We start from the raw sequence: 26,768 nt of genomic DNA, 5'->3' as shown, positions 1-26,768 counted from the left end.
AAAGACAACTCCTAATTAAACAGAAACTGACCTGGGCCAAACATCCCAATGTGGCAGAGCCCTCTTGGGAAAGAGCCCCGAGACACGGCCAGGTTTTTCTCCGCATAAATAAAAAAAATAAAACGCCACTGCCAAGACACCAAATATCCTCACACGTGATTGTAAAACCCGCGGTGGACTACGCATGCACACACACAATTCCCCGGATCCGGAGCGATAAATTGTAGGGGCCACCAAAGACAAAGATCCCCCCGTATAGCCTTAACAGATTGTTGGGGCACGTGCTTTTAGCGAGCGCCTATGAAGGCCGGCACGGCTCACGAGAGGCTGGGTGGCCAGCACCACGCCCGGCCGTCTTTGTCTCCCCAGTAGCAATGCGTACACACAATGCACCAGGTACTCATTTGAGGCTGAGGCCCAGGACCAATTTAGATAATCGTCACTGGTGTTGGCCGTGAGCGGGTGATCGTACTCGGGGGCACAGGGTTTGTAGCGCAGCGCGCTGATCTCTACACTACCAATGCCAGCCGCCGCCACCACCACCCACCACCACCACCCACCACAACCACCACCACCCACCAAAGTCATAGCCGCATGAAGAACGCAAAGATCAGCGGAAACTCCTTGAATTTGCGCCGCGTGACCTCGAGCGAAAGGTTTGTATCACTGCCAACAAATTCTTTCGTAACAAAAAAAATATTTCGGAGCTGATCTACGATTTTTGTATGTTTCACACTGGGTGGCTACGATGCTGCCCTTGGTGTTGCTGTGGGCAGGGCTCACTTGCAGCCGGGTCTGTCGCCGGCCTGAAGAAATAATTGACCTGCCGGTAAAACCACATACAGCGTGTATCTCCCTCCCTCTCGCGATGGTTTTAGTTGCTACATAAAGCCCACCAGCGACGCTGGGAATAATCAGTGATAAACGGAGCCTGGGTGTCGGTGACAGGGAAGGCGAGTGAGCAGGTGAGCAGGTAGGTGAGTAGCTGATCGGGTAAGCGGGCGCTTAGGTGAGTGGGTACTTGTGCGGTTAGGTGAGTGGGTGGGTGAGTGGGTGCGCGAGTGGGATTCATTTCAGCCGGGTTTGCCCAGGTCTATTGGAAACCCGTAAAATATGTCTCTGCCTGGCACAGCACATCCAGTAGAGCCTCTTCTTTGCTACTGCTCTGGCTGCTACCAGTCGCGTGCTGGTGCATCCCTGTAATCCAGCACTGTGGAGGCAAGGGTCGGTGGATCACGCAAACGTCGTGAAACTGCCTTCACGCCGGGCATCGAGGCGATGCCCGTACCCTGGCTGGCCGGGAGAAGGCAGTTGAGCAAAGTGCCGACTCCACGTGCTCAGGGGGATACAGCGTTCCCCCCTCGCACGCATGGGGGTTTGTCCGGGTGCTCCGGTTTCACCTCCCACTTGTAAACAGTCTCATTAGATCGGACCGCAGAGCTCGTGGGGGAATTTGGCACCGGCTCCTCACCGCCTGGCTGCTGCTCGTCCTTGGTTCCTCCTCCTCCTATCACGCCTCTGCGCTCGTTCTCTCTCGACGGGGGCGAGGAGCGAGCGCTGTGCGGGGCCGGCGCATTGCGAGCCGACGCAATTTTTATTGCGCCGACGACGACTCCAGTTTCCCAGCATCCCGGAAAATAGTCGGGTGAGAAATGAAGCCCGCCCCCCCCCCCCCCCCCCCCCCGGGTCTCATTGGGAGTGGGGAGCGTTTGGGATGAAAGGAACGGGGATAAACGTGTTTACAAAATGCAGGAAAAAAAAACCGAGAAATATCTGGTCAAAGTTTTTCCCGAGTTTCACATCACATCGTGCCCCCCCCCCAACCCACCTCCCCCCCCACCACAAAAAGACCGTCTGCCCGTTTAGCGAAACACACGAGGAACAAAAAAATATATTCGTATCTATATAGGTCTATGTGCGCTTCCCCGTGCGTCCGCCCGCCCGCCCGCCTTGTACGCAATGCAGCTCCGATTCCGCCCGTAAAATAACTGCGGTGAGTTTCACTCGCGAGGCTCTGGTGCAGTGTACATCGACCACTCGGCGTGGAGCAATGCGGCCGCGGGGTGGGTCGCTTGCATATTCCGCGCCGTGTTCATCTTACGGCGATCAGAAATACTGGTGGGAGTTTGTACAGCAGTGGCGTCGTAGTCGTAGTGGGAGTCCTGTTAAACTCCTCTCATCCGCGATCCGTACGATTTGCAGATCGCCCCACGGATAAATAAACATTGATGCCCCCCCCCCCCCCCCCCAACGACATAATCGCGAATAAGAGGAGTTTTACAGTAGTAGTAGTAGCGGCGGCATCATCATCATCATCAGGGTTTAATTTCAGGCCAGGTCCGTCCGGGTGTCAGCTATTCCGGGAAAATATTCCCACGCCCGGCACACCACATCATGTTTACCTTCTCTCGCTCGCTCATGCCCGTGGCTACGAACAAGCCACGTGCCATCTACTCCAGTAGAGCAAAGTGCGTGACCCCCCCCCCCGCCCCCCCCCCCCCCCGGGCGCAACTGCTATGTCCGGTAAATCCTCTCAAAATATCCCGGGAGAAATTAGACCCTGATCATCATCATCGTCGTCGTCGTCGTTGTCATCGCCATCGTAAATATCCCGTCCGCCTGACGCAGTTCAGCAGCATGGCACTTGGTATAAAACGCAGTTAGTGCTTTTCAGGGAAGAGGGAAACAATTACGACGACAAAAGAGAGATTCCTGTCCCAAGATCGAATATTACGGCTCCCGTCTAAAAATTAGAATTCCGAGCCGAGAATTTTATGTTTCGTTTTAAATAATTCACCCGGTCACGCAAGCGAAGGCCTTGGGGCTTCGCCGGCGTCGAAGCAGTGATGGATTTTGTTGTTGTTGTTGTGTCACATTTAGATTTACAACAACAAAAAATCACGTTCCCAAACCTGATCAATATCCACGTCGCTTTTCACTGCATCGTTCAGAAAGAGAAAAAAAAATACACACCGTGTGTTATTACTAGAACCGGGATAGCCTCTGCTAACTCTCTGTGTCACTATATATATAGAATTTTATATAAATAAGTTTAGGTAGTTTATTTTATTTTAATTGTTCATTGAATAAGCAGTCGCTAGAGTGTGTGTGTGTGTGCAAGTGGGCTCGCAACAGGTGGTGATGCCAGTCACCTCACCGAGTTAACCCATAACACCTGGGGTCTGATAGATGACGGCCCACCAGCGAGCCTTCCACCACTGTTAACGTGCACCTAGCCTGGCACGAGAACCAGTGGAGAGGGTCACCGCCACTGAACGGTGAACTGCGGCTGTTGTTACCATTGTGTGCGTGCGTTCAACGTGCAAAACCTTCCACACTTTCACACGACGTCAAAGTGCACCGAGCCTGGTACGGGGGGGGGGGCGGTGACGTCACCGCAACTTAGTGGTGAACAGTGGTGGTTGTTGTTGTTGTTGTAAATTGTTGTGCTATTGCCACTGCTGCTGTTAGCCCGGGCGTAAATAACCCGGGACCAAAGCACAGAAAATTCTCTCACGAACTGTAAAACGTCCAGCAGGCCACGATATCAACTTCACGCAGAATTACGACACATCTTATCATAAATCTTATCTTAAATCAAACCTACGCCACTGCATGTCGTTCTGTACTCATTTATACACGACTCCAGGTATCATCTCACTTCTCGGTAGGCTTGATACTTGTGGTTGGCAAAACACAATCTCTTGAAAAGTCCATCACCGTTTGGGGTGCGATTTGATCATTTGCTTTCACGTGCGGTGAATGTAGCAGGCTCTAGTGGCCGGAGGGGGGGTCACATTATTGAAAACGGAATATATGAATTCGAACCGGCGAGATTTTGATGCCTGTACCTTGAGTTTTAGAGTCGATAATAGTCCGTATCGATCGATTTCATCGTTACGCCCCTAATAACACAGATGATATGTTCATGTGAAAACAGTAGGAAAATGCTATCGTGTGTAAATTCACATTTATTGGCCACATGGAGAAATTGGTACCACCAAAATGTATCCACCCTCCAATGGTACCAATGTCTGTTTGATGTGGTGTGTTCATCGTGCAATTTTGCGTGCGCGAGACGTGGCGAGAGCATCGAGTGTGTGAGTGTATCTGTTGCGTTTGGTGTGTTGGTCACCATGAAGTCGTGCACGCACGTGCACACGCGTAAGTCACTGTGTGTGCGCTTGCGTGCATGCGTCTGCATGTGTGAGCCGGTGCGCGTGTAGGTGGGCGCTTATGAGTGCAAGCTCGTGTACACGTGTGAGTGCGTTGAAAGCGGCAGGACTTGTGCAAGCATGTGAGTGCGCGCGGACACAAACCAGACGCGCACAACCTGCACCGGTGTAAACGTCCATCCAACATCCACCAACCCTCCGCCTCCTCCTCCTGTTGCTTTGCCACCACGACTCCTCCGACGCCTCACGCCAGGGCCTCAAAACCCACGCCTCAAACCTCGGGGCTTAAATCCCACGCCTCAACCCCAGGCCTCAAACTCTGGGATGAAACCGAGTGCGTCAAAGCCAGGTCTCAACCTTGACCCTTGCTACTTCACGCAGGCCCCATAAAACTCCCACAGGGCCTCACCCGCAGGGCCTCGCCACACACAGGGGGGGGAGGCCACGCACCCCCTCCCCCCCCCCCCCGGGGCCCTCACACCAACATGTGGCGTTTGCGGTGCAGCGCGAGGTGGTCGGAGCGCGAGAAGGAGCGCTCGCAGTCCACGCACTTGAAGGGCTTCACGCCCGTGTGCTTGCGGAAGTGCCGCGTCAGCTCGTCCGAGCGCGCGAACTTCCACGTGCAGCCGTCCCACGTGCAGCGGTAGGGCTTCTCGCCTGCGCGCGCACGCACGCACACGACGAGACACAATGCAACAACTTCAAGATCTCCACGCCACACGTGGCGCGCCCGCACAGCGCAAGCACCTCGCGCAGTCGGGTTAGAACACCGCTCTACGAGCAGACGAGGTGCGAGTCGCTACAATGGATAGAAGCATGCGTCCCTCTGCTTGGAAAAGCGTATCAGGATGACGCCTCCCGTCGTCTGATTGGAGTCGTCTCCGACTCAAAAAGTTGCGCTCCTCCGACAGAGGGACAAACACGTGGAAGTCCAGCAGCAGCAACAGGCGGCAGAGAGAGGGGCCTTCCGTCCACGCGGCATTGGGCTGTGGGTGGAGACTTTTGACAAATAATAATACACGAATGTCAACTTGTAACACACCGCACCGTATTCGCTCGCTCTCTTAGAGAGAGAACGACTCAGAGGCACGAGGAGGAACCGCAAAGCGGAAACATTCCCCTCCAAGCTCTGCGGTCCTCTACATATGAACGTGTTATTGGCCATTTAATGAGTGTTTACGCACGAAAGGAAACCGGAGACAACCCACGCGTACGAGGGAGAAACACTCCATCCCGCAGAGATGGAACAGGTGGAGTCAACATTTTGCTGCCCCGCTTTTTCCTGGCGAGCCAGAGGATGGCTTCCTCCTCAACAGCCCACGCGGAGAAGGGAGTTTCACAACACGAGTGCGATCCAACAATCCGCGCCGCCCCCACGGTACTGGACTTACAGGCCGGCTGCCACCATCATGGAGTTAAACAAAAAATAACTCTCCCAGCGGGCAAAACATCGGCGCACAACTTGAGTCGCCCCTTCCGTACCCCCCATACGCGCACGCATCACGCAATCCCGAGATTGATGCGTACGGCGCCTATAAATAAACCAAACAACGCGCGCATCTTGGGGGGGGGGGGGGGTAAACATCTTGGGGGGTAAACACGACGGCGGCGGCCAGCTTTACTCTGCCGGCCTTCGCCGAAGCCAGCACGCGTCCCAACAACTCGGCACGGTGGGACCGCCGCCCGTTTGCCGTGCTGGTGCGAGGAGAGCGGCCGCCGGGAGCTGCCCCGTAACATTCCGCCTCTTTCACGCGGCATTTAGCGCCTGTGCATCACGCCACGAGACTCGCGGAGACCCACGCACACCGCCCCCCTCCCCCCGCGCCCAGCTTTGCACTTGGCGGGCTTACGAAAGAATCAGCCGGAACGTGCCCCGGTCGCGATGGAACTCCAAAGCCTCAGCAGAGTTGACTGAGCCTGGTTTATCGCTTGGATGGGTGACCACCATCATTATCACCGCCACCGCCAACGCCACCACCACCACCACCACCGGGGGCTTGCCAGGTGCTGCAGGCGTGCTATTGCGGTGGTGTGGCCAGGGGATGGGCTGTGGTGAGTGCTCGTCCATCGTATGCGGAGTGGGCTTTCTCCGGTTTCCTCCCAAACGCAGCCCAAGTGTTTGTGGCATTGCTATTAATGAGGGCCAGGGGCAATGCTTGCCCTAGGGCTAATGCTAGGGCAAGGGGTAATGCTCGCAATTGGGCTTAGCTAATACTCCCCATACGATCATAAGCGAGCAGTGAGCACCACACACGCGCACAACAACAACAACACACCTCGAATGGCATTTGCTCTGCAGTTACCCAGCCAAGCTTTTAACTCTCGCATCTCACTATTTTTAGAGAACATCAGATTAAATATTTTAATTCAGCTCCAACGACGCTGCGTGTTCCCCATCCGACAATGCAATCTGAGCGATCTATGAAACACACAACGTACACACAAAGACAAAGATTCCCCGTATAGCCTGCAACAGACTGTTGGGGCAAGTGCTGTTAGCGAGCACCTACGAAGGCCGGCACGGCACACACACACACGAAGGGGTGGGTGGCCAGCACCACGCCCAGCCGCTTTTATCTTCCGAGTGGCGATGTTTACACATCACACCAGGTACTCATTTAAGGCTGAGTCGACCTAGGGGAGAGAAATCGTCACTGGTGTTGGCCGCGAGCAGGAATCGAACTCGGGTCGCCCGGATTCGTAGCGTAGCGCGCTAACCGCCTACGCTACCGCTCCCCACTATTAAACGCACGCGCGCACACAAATGTTCACACGCACGTACCCGGAGGTTTATTATTATTATTTTTAGTTGCAAAACACCGTGAGACCATTCTTCTCGATTCGGGGGAAACGGGGGTGGGAGGGGGGGTCTGGAGAGAGACAAATGTGCTTTGTCATCCGCAGGTGATCCGTCACGGCTCGGAAGTGAGAGACTTCCGATTCGTGAACACACGCCTTGCTCAAATGAGTCTCAGGACTCTATCCAAAGAGGGCTCTCCGCTGCTGCTGCTGCTGTACACGGGGACGTTTGGCCGACCGCGGCCGGCGCTGGGAACGAGGTGCCCGCTTGCCCGAAACGTCGCCCCGTTGGCCATCGTTCTCCTCTCCGCGTGAATTTTTCGCGCGGCGCGGTGCCCGAAGTTTCGCTGCGGTTTCGTGAGCGTTGCACACCGAGGGGGGGTTTGGTGGCGTGCGCCGGGAGGGACGAGGGAGGAGGTTTGGGATGTTTACGAGGAAGGTGGAGAGGAGGCCGGAGGCGTGGGGGATCAGGGGGGGGGAGGAGCGTGGGGGAGCGTGGGGGATCAGGGGGAAGGAGGCGTGGAGAATTAGGGGGAGGGAAATGTGAAGGATCAGGGGGGGGGGGGGGTGTGGGGGATCAGGGGGAGGGAGATGTTGGGGATCAGGGGGATGGAGATGTTGGGGATCAGGGGGAGGGAGGCGTGGGGGATCAGGGGGAGGGAGATGTTGGGGATCAGGGGGAGGGAGATGTTGGGGATCAGGGGGAGGGAGATGTTGGGGATCAGGGGGATGGAGATGTTGGGGATCAGGGGGAGGGAGATGTTAGGGGATCAGGGGGAGGGAGATGTTGGGGATCAGGGGGAGGGAGATGTTGGGGATCAGGGGGAGGGAGATGTTGGGGGATCAGGGGGATGGAGATGTTGGGGATCAGGGGGAGGGAGGCGTGGGGATCAGGGGGAGGGAGATGTTGGGGATCAGGGGGAGGGAGATGTTGGGGATCAGGGGGAGGGAGGCGTGGGGGATCAAGGGGAGGGAGATGTTGGGGATCAGGGGGAGGGAGATGTTGGGGATCAGGGGGAGGGAGGCCTGGGGGATCAGGGGGAGGGAGACATTACGAGCGAGAGGGAGGAACAGAGGGCTAGAAAAACGAGTGTTCGCGTGTGTAATCATTACCCGTCAATCCCTGCTCCGGGCGCTGCAAGCCCACACTTCAAAGCCACAACCCTGCCACAACACATCCCGTCCTAGCGTAGAACATAATCATCCAGGATCTATCAACCGCTGGATGAAGCCCACCGCAGGTCATGACCGTCTCTCACGGCCTCACGAAGCAACGCTGCATCCAGCCGCTTCACACGAGCCCCATCGAAACTAAACTAGTTTTTTACACCATTGTAACCTCATTTGCCAGTAAAAAATGAGGTTCCAATGGTGTAAATGCTTACCCCGAGCTCTCATACTCTGATGGTGCATTGTCTTTCAGTTGTGCGCCTTTTGGCGTCATCTGGTCCAACACCATGTGAGACTAGGCTCTAAGGAAAGCTGTCTCGGGTGTGGACCAATCAACTTCAAGGACAGTGCACATTATCAGAGTTGTGTTTTTTTGTTTGCATTATGACCGCAGGTATTGTGGTCTATGTAAACATGACTCCTTGTAAAAAAGGTGTCAGTTTTGTTGCCAAATAGAAGGGTAAAAAAAAACAATTACCATAAACTGGTTTTGTTTTTTACCAGGTGAGGCCCACTGAGCTGAACAACTCTTTTTCAGAAGCGACCTGGCTATCACAAATGACAGCTCAACGAAGTGGCTTATCAATGTGGAAATATATAATAGCCAAGTAGTGTACTATAAAGCCGTGTGGTTTTATAAATGCGGGGGGCAACACCGGAGAACCCGCAGAAAAATCCACGCGACCACGGGGAGAGATAGAAACATGCAGACTCCAAATATACAGCAGCAGGCTTCAGGGGCGGACCCACGACCATCTGTACACCAGGCGAGGTAGCAAACATCTCATAGCCACCGTGATGATGATGATGAGAGAGAGAGAGACACCGCAAACTCCCAAAATACACAACAGGCACCAAGGTCGGGATCGAACCGACGACCTCCTGTACACCAGGCGAGGTAGTTAACATCTCATAGCCACCGTGATGATGATGATGAGAGAGAGAGAGAGACACCGCAAACTCCCAAAATACACAACAGGTACCAGGGGCGGGATCGAATCCACGACCTCCTGTACACCAGGCGAGGTAGCAAACATCTCGCGAGTTTCTGTTCTTCGGCTTTCGTTGCACTTTTTCTTGCCAACGTCCGTGTTTCTCGTCCGTAGATCGCAGCAGGTAATGTACGCTCCGAAAAAAATAGCACGTCACAGAGGGCTGAACGAAAAACGACGGTGCGTGGACGAAATTTTAAATGCGGTTATAGTTGAAATCGGACGAAAGAGCGAAGCGACGAAAATCAAGTGGATGAAAGTGAATATATCGCTGGATGTCGAACTTCTTTCGCGCCTTACGTAGCCAACAGTGCTAGTCGGAGGTACGCAAGGCGTCAGCCCATGGTGGAGACTGCTCGTGGTCGACACTGCCCACCCTGGACATCTGTGTAATAAAGAGCTTTATAGTTCAGCGAATTCCTCCAGATATCAAAACAGATTCTGATTTTGATTCTGACACTGGTAGCATTGGAGGCAGGTGGCATTTTCCACCCCAGGTGGTACCGATCAGGCCCCTTAGCGCTTGAACCATCAATGTGGTAGATCTGATTGACACCTCCAGCAGCTGCAGCAGCAGCAACAGCTACAGCTGTCTCATAGCGCACCCTCGTGGCAGCAATAGAGCCGCCTTGGCGACTTGGCACAGAGAGACGCAGCCCTGAAACTGCTCGCTCGCGCCACCTACTGGCAAAAATGCTTCCACCAACCAAAGCAGAGGTCGCAAACGGGTTTTGATTCCTTACCCGTACCCGGCCGCACCAGGGTCGCAAACGGCCGTACCCTACCCGTACCCAGCCGGGTACGGGTAGGGTACGGGTATCGGGTACCTGATTGCGACCTCTGGGATGAAGCCATGTTGCAGGCACGGGTGGGTTGATTCTAGGAACTTGAATTGTGAGAAGAGACAAGACGTTGGGAAATGAGTGACAAACAGTTACTCACCAGTGACTCACGGTCTACCTGTACCCGTACCCGGCTGCACCAGGGTCGCAAACGGGTACCCGTACCCGGCCGGGTACGGGTAGCCGGGTATCGGGTAGGGTACGGGTATCGGGTACCCAGTTGCGACCTCTGCACCAAAGGAAGCTCGAAAGAACCCCTCTTCCTGGGAATTTGGCCTACTCTTCCGTGCTAGTCCATTCATCAAGACACTAGTACCCTCAGCTCTCCGCTACTCGTATTCCCACTCACCCATGCCTTGACCTGCCCACTCATCTGAACACACACCTGCGTATTTACCTCCCACTCACTTCTCTACTCACCTATATTCTCAATTGCTTTCCTACCAGAGTCCTCGATTGTACTACAACAACAACCGCCATTCGACACTAAGTGGCGCTGACGTCACCACGACGCTTGTACCAGGCTATGTGCACGTTGAGGCCACGTGAAGTGTCGAACGCCCGCTGGCAGGAGGTCACGGGGCAGACCCCAGGTGCCACGGGTCGACTGACTGAGATGACTGGCTGATACACCGCCTGTGCCCCCTACTATGCCAACTTGCTGTGCTTTAGCCACCTGGCGCTCCGCTCATTGTTGTGAGCGTTGCTCCTCCGCCCTCCGTTGTTGTTAGAGGGCGACTGCCTCCAACTGCCCAGTAGCAGCATCCTTCACGAGCCTCTTCCACAGAGGCCGATCTTGACACCGCTGGTACCAGTCATTGGCAAGTCCACTCAGCTCCACATCCTCCTGTACCACATCACTCCATTTCTTCTCTAGCCCGTGCCGCGCCCGTTTAGCCCCCTTTATCCGGCCGACAAAAGCTGTTTAGGCATGCCGTGGTTGGACATGCGGGCTACGTGACCCAGCCAACGCAGCCTTGCCTGCCGGAGGAGCTCACCGATGGGACTTTGTCCAGGTCTTTCAAGGATCTGTGAGCTCTTCACACAATCCAGCCTGGTTAAACCGAGGATGGCTCGTAGGCAGGCCAGCCTAAATGTTTCTAACCGGCGAAGATGTTCCATTAGAGGGGTCCACGTTTCACAAGCGTAGAGAAGGGAGGGAATGACCGTGTCTGAGAAGAACTGAAGCTTCGTACGGAGCGACAGACCCGGTAGCTTCCACACGGCGTTACGCAACCGATGAAAAGATATTGCAGCTCGACTGATTCGGAGTGAGACCTCTGCTGTTAAACCGGAGCCGGTCATGAGCACACTGCCCAGGTATGGGAAACTCTCCACGCTCTCCACAACTGCCCTATCAGCCGTCTAACTCGATTATACACTCACCTGGCCACCTACCTACCCACTTACAAATCCACTGACCAGTAGCCTCACCTCCAAAATTGAAACTCATGTATTTACCCACTCCATGCCACACATTGGTATCTGAACCTGCCCACTCACCGACATCCTCACCTCTATGTATGTTGAACTTTTTTCATATCGTACGTAGCCAATCGTACTAATCGGAGGTCACCTGTAGTTTCACGCTTACCCACTCACCTGCCCATAAACTTGTACCTCCACCTGTCAAATCACCTGTTCACTCACTTACCTACTCACTTAACCACTCACCTGCCCACTCACCTGTAGTTTCAACTGCACTCTCACCTGCCCACACACTTGTACCCTCACCTGTCCACTCATCTACATACTCACCTACACCCTTACCCACTCACCTGCCCACACACTTGTACCTCCACCTGTCAAATCACCTGTCCACTTACTTACCTCCTCACTTAGCCACTCACCTGCCCACTCACCTGTAGTTTCAACTGCACTCTCACCTGCCCACACACTTGTACCCTCACCTGTCCACTCATCTACATACTCACCTACACCCTCACCCACTCACCTGCCCACACACTTGTACCTCCACCTGTCAACTCATCTGTCCACTTACCTACCTCCTCAATTAGCCGCTCAGTTGTAGTTTCAACTGCACTCTCACCTGCCCACTCACCTGCTCACACACTTGAACCCTCACCTGTCCACTCACCTACACCCTCACCTACACCCTCATCTACACCCTCACCCACTCACCTGCCCACACATGTGCACCCTCACCCGTCCACTCACCTGTGTGCGTGCGCATGTGAGCCTTGAGGTGCGAGCTCTTGGTGTACACTTTGTCGCAGCCGTCGAACTCGCAGCGGTGAATCCTCCTCCTCTTCGAGTCGGGCGACTCGGGGCTCCCCGACCTCTTGATGCCCTGGGCGCTGGGGTCACGGGGGGTCACGGGAGGGGGGGGGTCACGGTTAGGGTCGAGGGTCACGTACGTGCGGATAGACGTTACAGGTGTGGCGTACGAATCTATGTTCCACTGCTCGAGTTGATCGAGATGTCTACTACGTCGCCTGGTACACAGGAGGTCGTGGGTTCCATCACGACCACGACGCCTGTATATTTGGAGTTTGCATGTCATTTAGAAACATGCATTTATGCTATTCGGCTGCTATACATGTCCACGTAAAAAGCCACTTCGTTGAGCTGTCATTTGTGGCCAGGTGGCTACTGAAAAAAGAGCTACATAGCTCAGTGGGCATTGCCTGGTTCAATAAAAATAGTTTAGTTAGTAGTTTTTGGGCTTAGCTCACTAAAATTACAAAAGCAATAGTATAAAGCGCCAATGCATCAAGAAAGTACAAAATCAGAGCCGAATCAACTGCACTGCAGAAGACAACATACAATAAAATAAATGTATCATAACAATAGTTGGCTTGGACAAATTACATTCAGAGACCTATTATAGACAAATTAAGGTATGGAAAAATCTAAATGGATCCACTGGAATCAACTCCCCCTCTACATTGAGTAGCACTGCCCATGGACTAAACACTCCCCATAGACTCAACACTACCCATAGACTAAACACTGCCCATAGACTCAACACTGCCCATAGACTCAACACTACCCATAGACTCAACACTGCCCATAGACTCAACACTACCCACAGACTCAACACCGCCCATATACTCAACACTACCCATAGAGTCAACGCTGCCCATAGACTCAACACTGCCCATAGACTCAACACTGCACCATAGACTAAACACTGCCCATAGATTCAACACTGCCCATAGACTAAACCATGCCCATAGATTCAACACTGCCCATAGACTCAACACTGCCCATAGACTAAACACTCCCCATAGACTCAACACCACCCATAGACTCAACACCACCCATAGACTCAACACTGCACCATAGACTCAACACTGCCCACAGACTCAACAATGCACCATAGACTCAACACTACGCACAGACTCAGCACTGCCCACAGACTCAACACTGCACCATAGACTCAGCACTGCCCATAGACTCAGCACTGCCCATAAACTCAACACCGCCCATAAACTCAACACTACCCATAGACTCAACACTGCCCATAGACTCAACACTGCCCATAGACTCAACACTGCACCATAGACTCAACACTACCCATAGACTCAGCACTGCTCATAGACTCAGCACTTCCCATAGACTCAACACTGCCCATAGACTCAACACTGCACCATAGACTAAACACTGCCCATAGATTCAACACTGCCCATAGACTAAACCATGCCCATAGATTCAACACTGCCCATAGACTCAACACCACCCATAGACTCAACACCACCCATAGACTCAACACTGCACCATAGACTCAACACTGCCCACAGACTCAACAATGCACCATAGACTCAACACTACGCACAGACTCAGCACTGCCCACAGACTCAACACTGCACCATAGACTCAGCACTGCCCATAGACTCAGCACTGCCCATAAACTCAACACCGCCCATAAACTCAACACTACCCATAGACTCAACACTGCCCATAGACTCAACACTGCCCATAGACTCAACACTGCACCATAGACTCAACACTACCCATAGACTCAGCACTGCTCATAGACTCAGCACTTCCCATAGACTCAACACTGCCCATAGACTCAATACTGCACCATAGACTCAACACTGCCCACAGACTCAACAATGCACCATAGACTCAACACTGCGCACAGACTCAACACTGCCCATAAACTCAACACTGCCCATAGACTCAACACTACCCATAGACTAAACACTCCCCATAGACTCAACACTGTCCATAGACTAAACACTCCCCATAGACTAAACACTGCCCATAGACTCAACATTGCCCATAGACTCAACACTGCCCATAGACTCAACACTACCCATCGACTCAACACTGCGCACAGACTCAGCACTGCCCACACCATAGACTCAGCACTTCCCATAGACTCAACACTGCCCATAGACTCAACACTGCACCATAGACTCAACACTGCCCACATACTCAACAATGCACCATAGACTCAACACTGCGCACAGACTCAGCACTGCCCACAGACTCAACACTGCACCATAGACTCAACAGTGCCCATAGACTGCACCATAGACTCAACACTGCACCATAGACTCAACACTGCCCATTGACTCAACACTGCCCCTGTACATTAAGCTACCCCCTCCTTAACCTCCCTCTGTTCCTCTCTCAAAGCCTCGCCCCTCCACCCCTTCCTGTCCCTCCCCTGCCCTTTCGTGATCCCTAGGTAACCCTCTATCGCTGTCTCTCATTCCTCACTCCTTGTAGCACGCCGCCGCCATCTAAATCATTCTACTCTGTCACCGTTTTGCAAGCTATGTCAAGCGCCTCGAGTTGAATGCGCTCGATAATACACAATTACATTATATTTTGGACGATCCGGAAAACTAAAATCTATGTAGAGTCGACAGGAAGATGTCACAGGAAATGACACTCACGTTGCCACTTTTTTTTTCCTGCCAGAAAATTTGATTTTCCCGGCAAAATTGGCAAAACGTGGCAGGACGACGCCTTAAATTACAACGAACGATATCTGAAGAAGAAAACAAATCGAGAGGTGTCCTTGAACATTTTGGAAAACAATTAAAATTCTGAAACTCATTTCTAGGAGGCAAGTAAACACCAAAATATAAAAAAAACAACATCCCACCACCTGACGGCCACCTGAATTTTTATCTAAAATAAGGAGACAAATTGGTCGCTCAACTGACATCCATCATACACGTTTTGTTTGGGTTAGATCGCATAAATATAAATGCGTCGTTAAACCCACCACCACCCGACACAGCCAACTAGTAAGGGTTGTCACGTAAACAGAACATGCCAATTTGTCACTAGTACAGCACTAACCGGTGTGTTGGAGAGCAAATCCACAACGTTTACAATCTGAGTACGACGTTTTGCCAATAATTACAACTAGCTTCATCAAGCGACAGCCAGATTTGTGTAGAAGTCCACCTGTGTTGTTCCTCAAATAGATGAGGCTGGTTGTAATTAATGGCAAAACGTCGTACTCAGATTGTAAATGTGGTGGCTTGGCTCTCCAACACACCGGTTAGTGCTGTACTAGTGACGAATCGGCCACTTTCTGTTCACGTGACAACCCTTACTGATTGACGGGATTAACGACATATTTATATATTTACGCGATCTAACCCAAGAAAACCTGCATTATGTATATTGGTCGTGAAAACCTACATGTTAAACTCTACTGACGTGGTTGATAGATGTCGATGCTGTATACAGGATAGATGAATATGCACTGCAGAGAGGGTTATTGTGGATGTTCTGGAAAGCAGACGTAGGCTGGGTGTTGACTGCAGCAACAGCGTTGTAAACATTAGACTCTGTGCTATTTTGTTATTAAATATGCGTTATTTTCTCCAGTAAGGAACAAGGCTTTCGCTCATTTATGTTGCTCTCTCCTGCAAATAGTGAATACAAAAAAACACCGCACCGAAAAAAATACACGCTTCGACGTTTGAGTTTCCGATCTTTGAGGGCCCATCGATGTTATCATCACAAACATTTCTCGTCTGACGGCACATCGACGTTTCTTTGGATTTCCCATCCGTAGTTTTGTTTTCACCATCCCTACCCCAAACCCGCTCTACCCCACATCGTCCTCAACCGTGCCCCCCCCCCACACCCCTGTCTGACCCCCACCTCCTCTGACCCTCCCCCCTGACCTCCCCCCCGCCCCTCATGACCTTCCTCTCTGACCCCCCCCCTGACCTCACCCCCGCCCCTCATGACCTTCCTCTCTGACCCCCCCCTGACCTCCCCCCCGCCCCTCATGACCTTCCTCTCTGACCCCCCCCTGACCTCCCCCCCGCCCCTCATGACCTTCCTCTCTGACCCCCCCTGACCTCCCCCCCGCCCCTCATGACCGCCCCCCCCCCCCACATCCCTGTCTGACCCCCACCTCCTCTGACCCCCCTGACCTCCCCCCCGCCCCTCATGACCTTCCTCTCTGACCCCCCCTGACCTCCCCCCGCCCCTCATGACCTTCCTCTCTGACCCCCCCCCGACCTCCCCCCCGCCCCTCATGACCTTCCTCTCTGACCCCCCCCCCGACCTCCCCCCCGCCCCTCATGACCTTCCTCTCTGACCCCCCCTGACCTCCCCCCCGCCCCTCATGACCGCCCCCCCCCCACATCCCTGTCTGACCCCCACCTCCTCTGACCCCCCCCTGACCTCCCCCCCGCCCCTCATGACCTTCCTCTCTGACCCCCCCTGACCTCCCCCCGCCCCTCATGACCTTCCTCTCTGACCCCCCCCTGACCTCCCCCCCGCCCCTCATGACCTTCCTCTCTGACCCCCCCTGACCTCCCCCCCGCCCCTCATGACCGCCCCCCCCCCCACATCCCTGCCTGACCCCCACCTCCTCTGACCCCCCCTGACCTCCCCCCCGCCCCTCATGACCTTCCTCTCTGACCCCCCCCCCCCGACCTCACCCCCACCCCTCATGACCTTCCTCTCTGACCCCCCCTGACCTCCCCCCGCCCCTCATGATCTTCCTCTCTGACCCCCCCCGACCTCCCCCCCGCCCCTCATGACCTTCCTCTCTGACCCCCCCCCCGACCTCCCCCCCGCCCCTCATGACCTTCCTCTCTGACCCCCCCTGACCTCCCCCCCGCCCCTCATGACCGCCCCCCCCCCCCACATCCCTGTCTGACCCCCACCTCCTCTGACCCCCCCCTGACCTCCCCCCCGCCCCTCATGACCTTCCTCTCTGACCCCCCCCGACCTCACCCCCACCCCTCATGACCCCCCCCCCTCCACCCGTACTCTTGCGAGAGAGAGGAGCGCGCCTCGTCTGCCACCAGGGACGTCATCTCGTCTTCACTGCCACTCTCGCTTTTGATGGCGCGGATCCCAGCCTCGGCTCCCGCACCCTCTGAGACAATGGGACGGGGACGGGGAGGGAGACGTGGGAAGAGACAGAGAGACACAGGGGAGACAAGGAGACACGGGCACAAAATTCAGTCATCCATCAACATCAGTTTACCAAGTAGGCTTTCGCGACCAATATCATCCATCATACAGGTATATTTTTTATGAGATCGCGTAAATATGTGTCGTTAAACCCGCCGCCAACCGACACAGCCAACTAGTAAGGTTTATCACGTAAATAGAACGTGGCCAATTCGTTGCCAGTACAGCACACCGGTGTGTTGGAGTGACAAATCTACAACATTTACAATCATCAACATGACCACCTCCAAAACCAACCCACTGTTTGGCCACAGTGGTACATTCCACGTTCTCACGTCCACACAGGTGAATGGTAACGACCTGCCCATCGGGCGGTTCCATTTTAAACCGAGGGGAACATCAGTCTTTACATTTAAATTCATCGACATTCAAAAACCTGCTAAGGTGACATCTGAGTGTGATGAACTTCACAGTCGTAATAGGCGCTCGCTATCACCACCTGCTTACTCCTAAATCATCAGAAATAAGCGCGATCTCGAAAGCTTAGCAGCTGTGAGCCTGTATCAGTGCCTGGATGTTGGTGGTCGTGATGGCTACGCATGTGGCCTGTAATACAGCACTGTGGAGGCAGCGAGGGTTGGTGGCTCACCACACAGACGGTGTAAAACTCCCTTTCCGTGTGGGCGTCGCGGACAATCCGTGCCCTGGCCCTGCCAGGAGGAGGCGGTCCAGCTAGAACTGTGGACTCCACCCGTTCCGCCTGTACGGAATAGAGTGTTTCCCCCTCGCACGCACTCACTAATTGGCCGATAACAGCTCAACGTACAGAGGACCGCGAAGCTCGGGCAAATTGCTGGCAGCGCCGGCTCATCACCGCGTGGTTCCGGCTGCTGCCTTCTCGCTCGTCCGCGGGTTCCTCCTCTCGGCACCTGCTGAGTCGTTCCCCCCCTCCACCCTCCTCTACTCGACGAGGAGTGATGGCAGCATCAGTAATCCCGAGTTGAAATCACTCGTTGCTGTGACTACGACGCACGGCGTGGGTCGGCAAACTGCGGCTCCGGAAGCCACCCGCGTGGCTCTTTAAGGGGCCTGGCCTCGTCACGTGATTTTATGAAGGGGCCCACCGTCTCCTATTCGCACGCAATGCGGCGTAATCAGTGGCGCAGTTACTCCATCATCAGCTCAGGCGGCGCGGCGATCGGTCAGGGTGGTGCACCCACAATATTTGATTTGTCTCGCACGGTCGCACCGAGGAGGCCTTTCGATATCGCGGCTCCTTCTGCCTCCTCGCAATCGTAACGCTCACGGTCTCGAACATTTAACGCTGTACGGGGCGCTCCGTTTTAAATGAGCGTCGTTGTTCTTTAACACTGCTTGTTGACAACAAATCTCATGGTGGGTGTCATGGGGGGCCCAGCTCGTAGCTTTGGCCACCAGGGGGGGTGGAGTGGGTGGCAAGGCAGGGGGTGCCTTGCCCCCCATGCTCGTTACGCTCTTGAAATATAACAAAAAATTGGAGAGAATTCGAACAAAAAAATAGCTCTGCTCTCGTTATATTTTCGTTGCCTGACCCCTGAGCATGCATCGACAACGCGTGCAGCAGGCACGGGCAGGCAGCAGAGGGCAGAGCAGCAGCATCCATCCGTCTGCAAAAAAAATAACTCCCACCACAAGCAGCAGCTGCAGCCCGCGTTGACCAGCGTGGTGGAGGGGTATGGCCAAACCATTCCCCAAGTGCCCCTCAAGTGGGATGAGGGACGGCCCTCATCCAGTAGTGGATTCACAACACGTGCAGATTAGAAGACGCGCTTCCCCACACCCCACCCGAATTTTCAAGGCAAAAGTTGGGGGTGAGTCTTAGAATCCGATAAACGTGCGCGTGTGTGTCTGTGTGTGTCTGTGTATAATCCCGGCGACCCGGGTTCAATTCCCGCTCACGGCCAACATCGGTGACGATTATCTGAACCGGTCCCGGGCCTCCCGTACGTCGACTCAGCCTCAAATGAGTACCTGGTGCGGTGTGTAAACATCGCCACTAGGGAGACAAAGGCGGTCGGGCGTGGTGCTGGCCACCCACCCACTCGTGTACCGTTCTGGCCTTCATAGGTGCTCGCTAACAGCACTTGCCCCGACAGTCTATTGAGGCTGTATGGGGGATCTTTGTTTGTCTGTGTGTGCTTGTGTGTGTGTCTGTGTGTCTGTGTGTGTGTCTGTGTGTGCGTGTGTGGGGAGCGGTGGCGTAGCTGTTAGCGCGCTGCGATACGAACCCCGGCGACCCGAGTTCGATTTCCACTCACGGCCATCACCGTCAGTGACGACGATTATCTGAACCGCTCCTTGGATTGCCCTATGCCGATTTAGCCTCCAAACGAGTGGCTGGTGCGGTGTGTAAAAACATCGCTACTGGGGAGACAAAGGCGGCCGGGCGTGGTGTTGGTCACCCACCCCCTCATGTGCCGTGCCGGCCTTCATAGGTGCTGCTCGCTAACAGCACTTGTCCCAACAGTCTGTTGTTGTTGTTTTCATATTTGTAGAAATTTGATGACACCAGGCAGAAATCTTGAGTGCGTCGTTCTTTCCGGAACGTCTCATAATCCCGTGAATACGGCAGTCTACATGGCACCCAAGTCATTCATCTGACGCTGCACGAGGGGGCGAGTTACGCCTCGATAGCGAATATAACTCGGCATATAACTTCCATGCAGAAGACAGAGATCCCCCGTGTAGAGTCTTTACAGACCGTTGGAGCAGGTACTGTGAGCGAGCACCTATTACGCACCGCACCGGTGACTCGTTTGAGGTTAAGTCGACCTAGGGGAGGCCCAGGACCGGTTCAGATAAATCGTCACTGGCGTTGGCCATGAGCAGGAATCGAACTCGGGTCGCGCTGGTTCATCGCGTAGCGGTAATGCCCGTGCCTCACAGCAAGAAGGGCCTGGGTTCGATTCCCGACTGCGCGTGGAGTTTGGATGTTCTCTCTCCCTGTTCTGCATGGGGTTTCCTCTGGGCTCTCCTCTTTCCTCCCGTGGCTAACCCCAAACTTACAATGTGACTTAACTGCTGGTATCATGCACCAACAACATTTCAATGCTGAAAAAAGTTACCTGCAAATTGCTCAGTTGGGATTGTACACACACAGAGAGAGAGCATCAAAAACATTAAATGCAAGTAAAAAAATTCAAAAAGTTTATAGAGGGGGTCCCAAACAGGTCGGGACACATTGGGGCATTTTTTTTTGTTTCAACACTGGCATGAAAACATTTGAATAGTTTATATTCTTTTGGGTTATTTAATTTTGTTTTAACACTGGCATCAAAACATTTTAATAGTTTATATTGTTTAAGTTAATATTTTATCCATTTATCATAATTAACAATTTTCTTCTTCTTCTTCCTATTCAGACGGCGTTGACAAAACTCGCCCAAGAATCCTGAATGAATCGAGACTACAAAACGCAATTGATGAACGTTCTAAGATTGCACAGCTGTAATCTTAAAAACAAAGGCCTACATTAATTTTCAAAACAGAATGTCATGCATCATGCATGAATCTTAATGGAAGTCAGTTTAAACTTTTGTTAAAGTACACGAAATAACCCTACGTGGTGCGTTGAAATAAATATAATAACTCTGTGTCCCGGCTTTTAGGGCCACCCAGTATGTTGAAATCTTGGTAACTGGAATTGGATTATTCTGCACTACCCACAACATCGGCCCGCAGGCTCATGACAGTCCTAACATGACTAGGATAGACATCCAGAGACAAGGAACACATCAACTCAAGGCCCTCCTGATCCTAAACGACGGTGTTAGCAACCAACAAGACGTTCTGCGTTTGACGATTTCAAGGTGTGCCCGTGTGGAGCATAAGGTGCCAACAATTTGGCCATATCGAACCTCCAATGAGCAGGGTAGGCTACGTACAGAGCGGAAAAAGTTCAACATACATACATACTTCTGTAAGTAGCAAGACCAAATGAAAATAAAATCTGAAAGGTCTTTATAAGCAAACTTCACGCTAGTAGCGGTAAATTACTTTCACCAAATTACTCGCCCACTTGGCTATGTCGGATGGTGGAGGGTTTCACTCCAAAAATTTGGCCAGATCATTGTGGCCTAACCCAAACATCGATTATGGATAACACTGGCTCCTCTGCCTCACCATCACCATCTCTAACCCTCCTCACCACCCTCCTCACCACCCTCCTCATCGTCCTCCCCCACCTTCTTGCCGTGGTGCGGCGTGCTCCTCGATGACGGGCACGGCGATGGACACGCCGGGGTGGCTGCGCACGGCCGCGGTGTACACCACGGGCACCGGCTGCACCACGAGCGGCACGCGCCGAGCGCCGGGCCCGCCGCACCGCCGCCGGCACCCCCCCCGACGGAAGGAGGCGGCGGCGGCGGCGGCGGTGGAGCCGTCGCCCCCCCCACCGCCACCGCGACGGGGGGGTGGGCTCCAACCGCGAGCCGCGCGTGGAACACCCGCACCAGGCCGGCTCCCGTCGGCGTGGCCAGCACCGCGGCCGTGCCAGGCAGCGCCGACAGCGCCAGCGACTGGCACGTCACCGACGACGGCGACGAGGAGGAGGAGCAGGACGAGGTCAGCAGCGATAACGCCGACGGAGACGACGACGACGGCGGTGGCGGCGGCAGCGGCCGCGGCGGTAACGTGTGGCCGGCCTTGGTGTGGTTGAGCCGGGCGGTGGCGGAGGCCGCGGGCGAACTCCGGCTCGACTTATTGATGGAGAGGTCGACGGGCTCCGTCTGCACGCTGTAGGGCTCCACGGAGTCCGCGGCCAGCCCCATCGCAGCCGGGGGCCCGACGTCGCCCGGTGTGGCAGCCTCCCCCTGTTGGCCCTGTGGGGGCTGTCCCCCGGGGGGTTGGAGGGGCGCAGTGAGGGATGCGGGGGAGGGGGGTTGGGAGGAATGAGCGGAGGCACAGTGGTTAGTGAGAGCAACTTTTTTATTTTATTTCAGAAATTTGATGCATGATCATGGGCAATGCCGTAGGCATCTTATCATCATCAACCCACCATTAATTAAATTCATTTTCACTATCACCGTGATTATTATTAAAATCGTTACCATCGTTGTTTTTGTGTTTCTCAGTGTTATTGTCAAAGTGCATCTAGGCTGGCACCATAGCTGTCATAAGTGTCAGCTGTTGTTGTTGTTGCCGTTCCACTGTATCACTGTGTGAGGTTGTTTCTAAACCACGTGTGTCTGTCTGCACGTGTACCTGTACGTGTGTGAGCATATCAGCCTCGATAGGCGCTCTCTAACAGAAATTGCCCCAGCAGTCCATCTTTGGAGGTGGGATTATGGGAAGGCAAGGGGGGGGGAGCATGGTCAGTGTAAAGAGGAGAGAAGAGGTGAGATGGGAGGGGCAGTTATAGGTGAGAGGAGAGAAGAGGGGAGACTGGAGTGGAGAGGAGGTGGGGAAGGGGAACGAAGGGGAAGAGGTAAGACGAGAGGAGGTACCAGTTGAGAGAGGGGATGCCTAGGGAGAGAGAGAGGAGAGCAGAGGGGCAGGTGGAGAGGAAAGAGGTGAGAGAAAAGAGTAGCGACGGGGAGTCGAGAGAACAGCACAGGGAGAGAGCACAGAGGTGAAACGGGAGTCCGGGAAAGAGGTGAGAGGAGAAGGACAAGGAGAGTTCAAAACAGAAGAGGGGGAGAGGTGATGAGATAAGGGAGGAGAATTAGCAGGCTGGCGCGCACACGCGCGCGTCTGCCTATGTGGGGTGGGCAGTCGAACTCCTGGATGCGTAATCGGCCCCTGCAACAGGATACACAGGGAGCGGGGCTGCTTCAATTTGATCCGTCGCTGGCTGGAGGGCGGCGAGCCGGCGGTGCGGCGGGCGGGTGACAGAGACGCGCCCAGGGCGAGGGGGCCGCCGCTGATCGCGGCCAAACGGGACGGAATTAAACCGGCACAGGAACGCGGAGGCTCATCCAGGGGCCGTGTCGCACACACGCACTCACGCACTCACGCACGCACGCACTCACGCACTCACGCACGCACTCACGCACTCACTCACGCACTCACGCACTCACTCACGCACTCACGCACGCACTCACGCACTCACTCACGCACTCACGCACTCACTCACGCACTCACGCACTCACTCACGCACTCACGCACGCACTCACTCACGCACTCACGCACGCACGCACTCACTCACGCACTCACTCACGCACTCACTCACGCACGCACTCACTCACGCACGCACGCAGACACAGCGGCCGGGGGGACGTCGTGCGGGAACAGAGCGATGGAGGCCCAGGCCGGTCACGCTACACTCACTGCCGTGGTAGCAGCGACAGCAGTGGCAGCAGTAACTGCAATAACGTAACCGCAGCTACAATCCTCGTGACCGTTGCCAACCAAAAATATCACGGTCATCAGCAGCAGCTGTGGCAGTAACAGCAGCAGCAGCATCATAACCGCAGCTACAATCCTCGTGACCACTACCAACCATTCATTTCATGGTCATCAGCAGCAGCTGTGGCAGTAACAGCAGCAGCAGCATCATAACCGCAGCTACAATCCTCGTGACCACTACCAACCATACATTTCATGGTCATCAGCAGCAGCTGTGGCAGTAACAGCAGCAGCAGCATCATAACCGCAGCTACAATCCTCGTGACCACTACCAACCATACATTTCATGGTCATCAGCAGCAGCTGTGGCAGTAACAGCAGCAGCAGAATCATAACCGCAGCTACAATCCTCGTGACCACTACCAACCATACATTTCATGGTCATCAGCAGCAGCTGTGGCAGTAACAGCAGTAGCATCATAACCACAGCCACACTCATTGCAACCACGAGTGTACTTGTTATTCTATTATTTCGCTTCTTTACTCAGGGAAGCCTCACTGACTCCCAAGACTCCTGTCAAGTTTTCTTAGCGGGTGGGGGGATGTTGCTGCTGCTGTGTGTGATCCCAATTGAGTGATTTGCAAGTACATTTTCAGCACCATAGAGTTATTTTGGGTTAGATTGAATAAATCTAAATGTGTAATTAAACCCGCCACCACCCGACACAGCCAATTAGTAAGGTTTGTCGCGTAAACAAGACGCGCCAATTCCTTACTCGTACAGCACACCGGGGTGTTGGAGAGTAAGCCCACATTTACAATTCGAGTACGACGATTCGTCAGTAATTACAACCAGCATCATCAGGCGATAGCCAGATTTGTGGAGGGGGGGGGGGGGTGGTTAATGTATACATATACATTACAATAGTTATCCATTACCGGTTCAAGTTGTCAGCATTTGAATGTTTTGCCAATACCATTTCCACTGTGTGTGTGAGTTTAGCTCTGAGAGGGATCCGGAGAACCCGGAGGAAACCCCATGCAAAACAGGGGGAGATCAAACAAACTCCACACAGGCAGGCGCCCCAAGTCAGGAATCGAACCCAGGTCAGTCTTGCTGTGAGGCACCTGTGTTACAACAGCGCCACCCTGCCACCCAAACTACAACCGCAAACATTTGTGATGATCATGAACGTGATGATGGTGATGATGATCATTATCATCATGAACATCACAATGATCAGTGCCTTTTCCACCACGTTCACCAGAAAGATGATCATTTGGAAGGTGGTGGTTGTCAATGCTTTATCATCAGTAGCAGCTACAGCAGCAGACTCAGAACATTTATACTGGAGGAAACCGATGAACAGCTCTTTTTTCAGATAATATATGCTCCTGCCATATTTGTGGTGACAGAAAGTTGTAAACTGGCAATTAGCCACACGTAACAGATTACATCCAATTGTCATCACAGTAGAGCCCACATGCGCTCTGAGTGGACTAGTGGCCAGGGGAGGTAATGACAGGGGAGTCGGCCTGCAGTGCGAATGGACTAGTGGCCAGGGGAGGTAATGACAGGGGCATCAGTTGCGAGTGCGAAGGGACTGGTGGCTACGGGAGGTAATGACAGGGGCATCAGTTGCGAGTGCGAAGGGACTGGTGGCTACGGGAGGTAATGACAGGAGAGTCAGTTTACAGTGCGAAGGAACTAGTGGCCAGGGGAGGTAATGACAGGGGCATCAGTTGCGAGTGCGAAGGGACTGGTGGCTACGCGATTGATCGAGAAGGGAGCGTGGTCAGGCGACGGAGGAGGACAGCGGAGTCTGCCGGTGGAGCGAGCGTCCAGAGTCAGCGAGAAGGTTCAGGAAGGGGTGCGTGGCCTCGTATCGGTATAAAAGGGGGAGATGCGCGGGAGACTCGGGGCTGTTGGAGTGGGGGTCTCCGCCTGATGTCAAGTGAACGTATCTTCACTTGACGTGGCATCTCAAGAGAAGTGCGTCAAGTGGTCGCTACACTATCGCAGACAGGAATTATGAGGACGCTACAGTAAAACAAGGCATACATCACACCGTGTGTCACGGCAGTGGTAGCCAACAAGGGGAACACAACAATCGTTTTTAGGAAAATGCCAAAAAAAATGCTTAAATTATCCAAACAAACTCTAAGAGAAATTTCGATTTCAAATAAACTGAGTTTCCGATGAACAAGTCACTGATGGATGCCGTAAGCTAAGCTGTGGCCAGTGGTGGTGAAGTATGGTCAAACATCCACCACGACCCCATACGGCGATGTGGGGAGGCCCTCATCCAGCAGTGGATCGACGAACGGCTGTCACACGTACAGATCGAGTGACAGTATATTCATGCTACTGGGTAGGCTTTAGCAGCTGTGCTCTATCGCTGTCCGCTGCGTTTTTTTTTCCGGTTGAGCCTCTGTGTGCGGTCCGGCTCGATGTCTGACGTTCCGGGGGAGGGGGCGGTAGCAGCAGCACCGGAAAACCGAGCGGAAAAATCGCCTTCGCTTCCGATTTGAAATCAGTGGCACATCAAGAGGACGCTTTCACTCGGAGGTGTTTTACACCAGCCGTGGACATCAGTGGATAAAAGAGCTTCATCGCACATTCGGATTCCTCCCGGTCCGAAGAACAATCATTCTGATTCCGATGGCCACAGCTCCTGCGGGCGCTCCCGGTGCGCAGAGCGAAACGTCGGACATCGTGCCGATCAACAAGCGGGAACAAGCTAGAAACACGGCGGAGAGTTGTCTACTTCTTCGAGGGACATCTCGATGCGGGGAAGGTGGTGGTGGTGGAGCAAGCGAGCGAGGCGTGGTGGTGGTGGTGGGGGTGGTGGTAGGGGTGGTGGTGGTGGTGGGGGAGCAGGAGAGCGAGGCGTGGTGGTAGTGGTGGTGGGGGTGGTGGTGGTGGTGGGGGAGCAAGCGAGGCGTGGTGGTGGTGGGGGTGGTGGTGGTAGGGGTGGTGGTGGGGGTGGTGGTGGTAGTGGTGGTGGGGGTAGTGGTGGTGGTAGTGGGGGTGGTGGTGGTGGTGGTGGGGGTGGTGGTGGGGGTGGTGGGGGTGGTGGTGGTGGTAGTGG

At 54.0% G+C, this 26,768-nt stretch overlaps 1 protein-coding gene across 1 annotated transcript in view; it reads right to left on the bottom strand.

The window, feature by feature from the left end:
• Positions 1-2,499: 2,499 nt before the first annotated feature.
• The window catches only part of LOC133349959 (Krueppel-like factor 12), a 99,515-nt gene continuing 75,246 nt past the window's right edge, over positions 2,500-26,768 (bottom strand). The window contains 5 exon segments of the mRNA XM_061563871.1: positions 2,500-4,832; positions 12,157-12,296; positions 17,206-17,314; positions 21,576-21,711; positions 21,714-22,220. Of these exon segments, the coding sequence (XP_061419855.1) occupies positions 4,651-4,832; positions 12,157-12,296; positions 17,206-17,314; positions 21,576-21,711; positions 21,714-22,220 (1,074 nt within the window). The 3' untranslated portion in view covers positions 2,500-4,650.

The sequence above is a fragment of the Lethenteron reissneri genome, chromosome 32 (assembly GCF_015708825.2).
Source record: "Lethenteron reissneri isolate LAM-NWPU_2019-01 chromosome 32, ASM1570882v1, whole genome shotgun sequence".
Lineage (NCBI taxonomy): Eukaryota > Metazoa > Chordata > Hyperoartia > Petromyzontiformes > Petromyzontidae > Lethenteron > Lethenteron reissneri.
The sequence above is the reverse complement of the archived record's forward strand: the minus strand, read 5'-3'. Positions and strand labels throughout refer to the sequence as shown.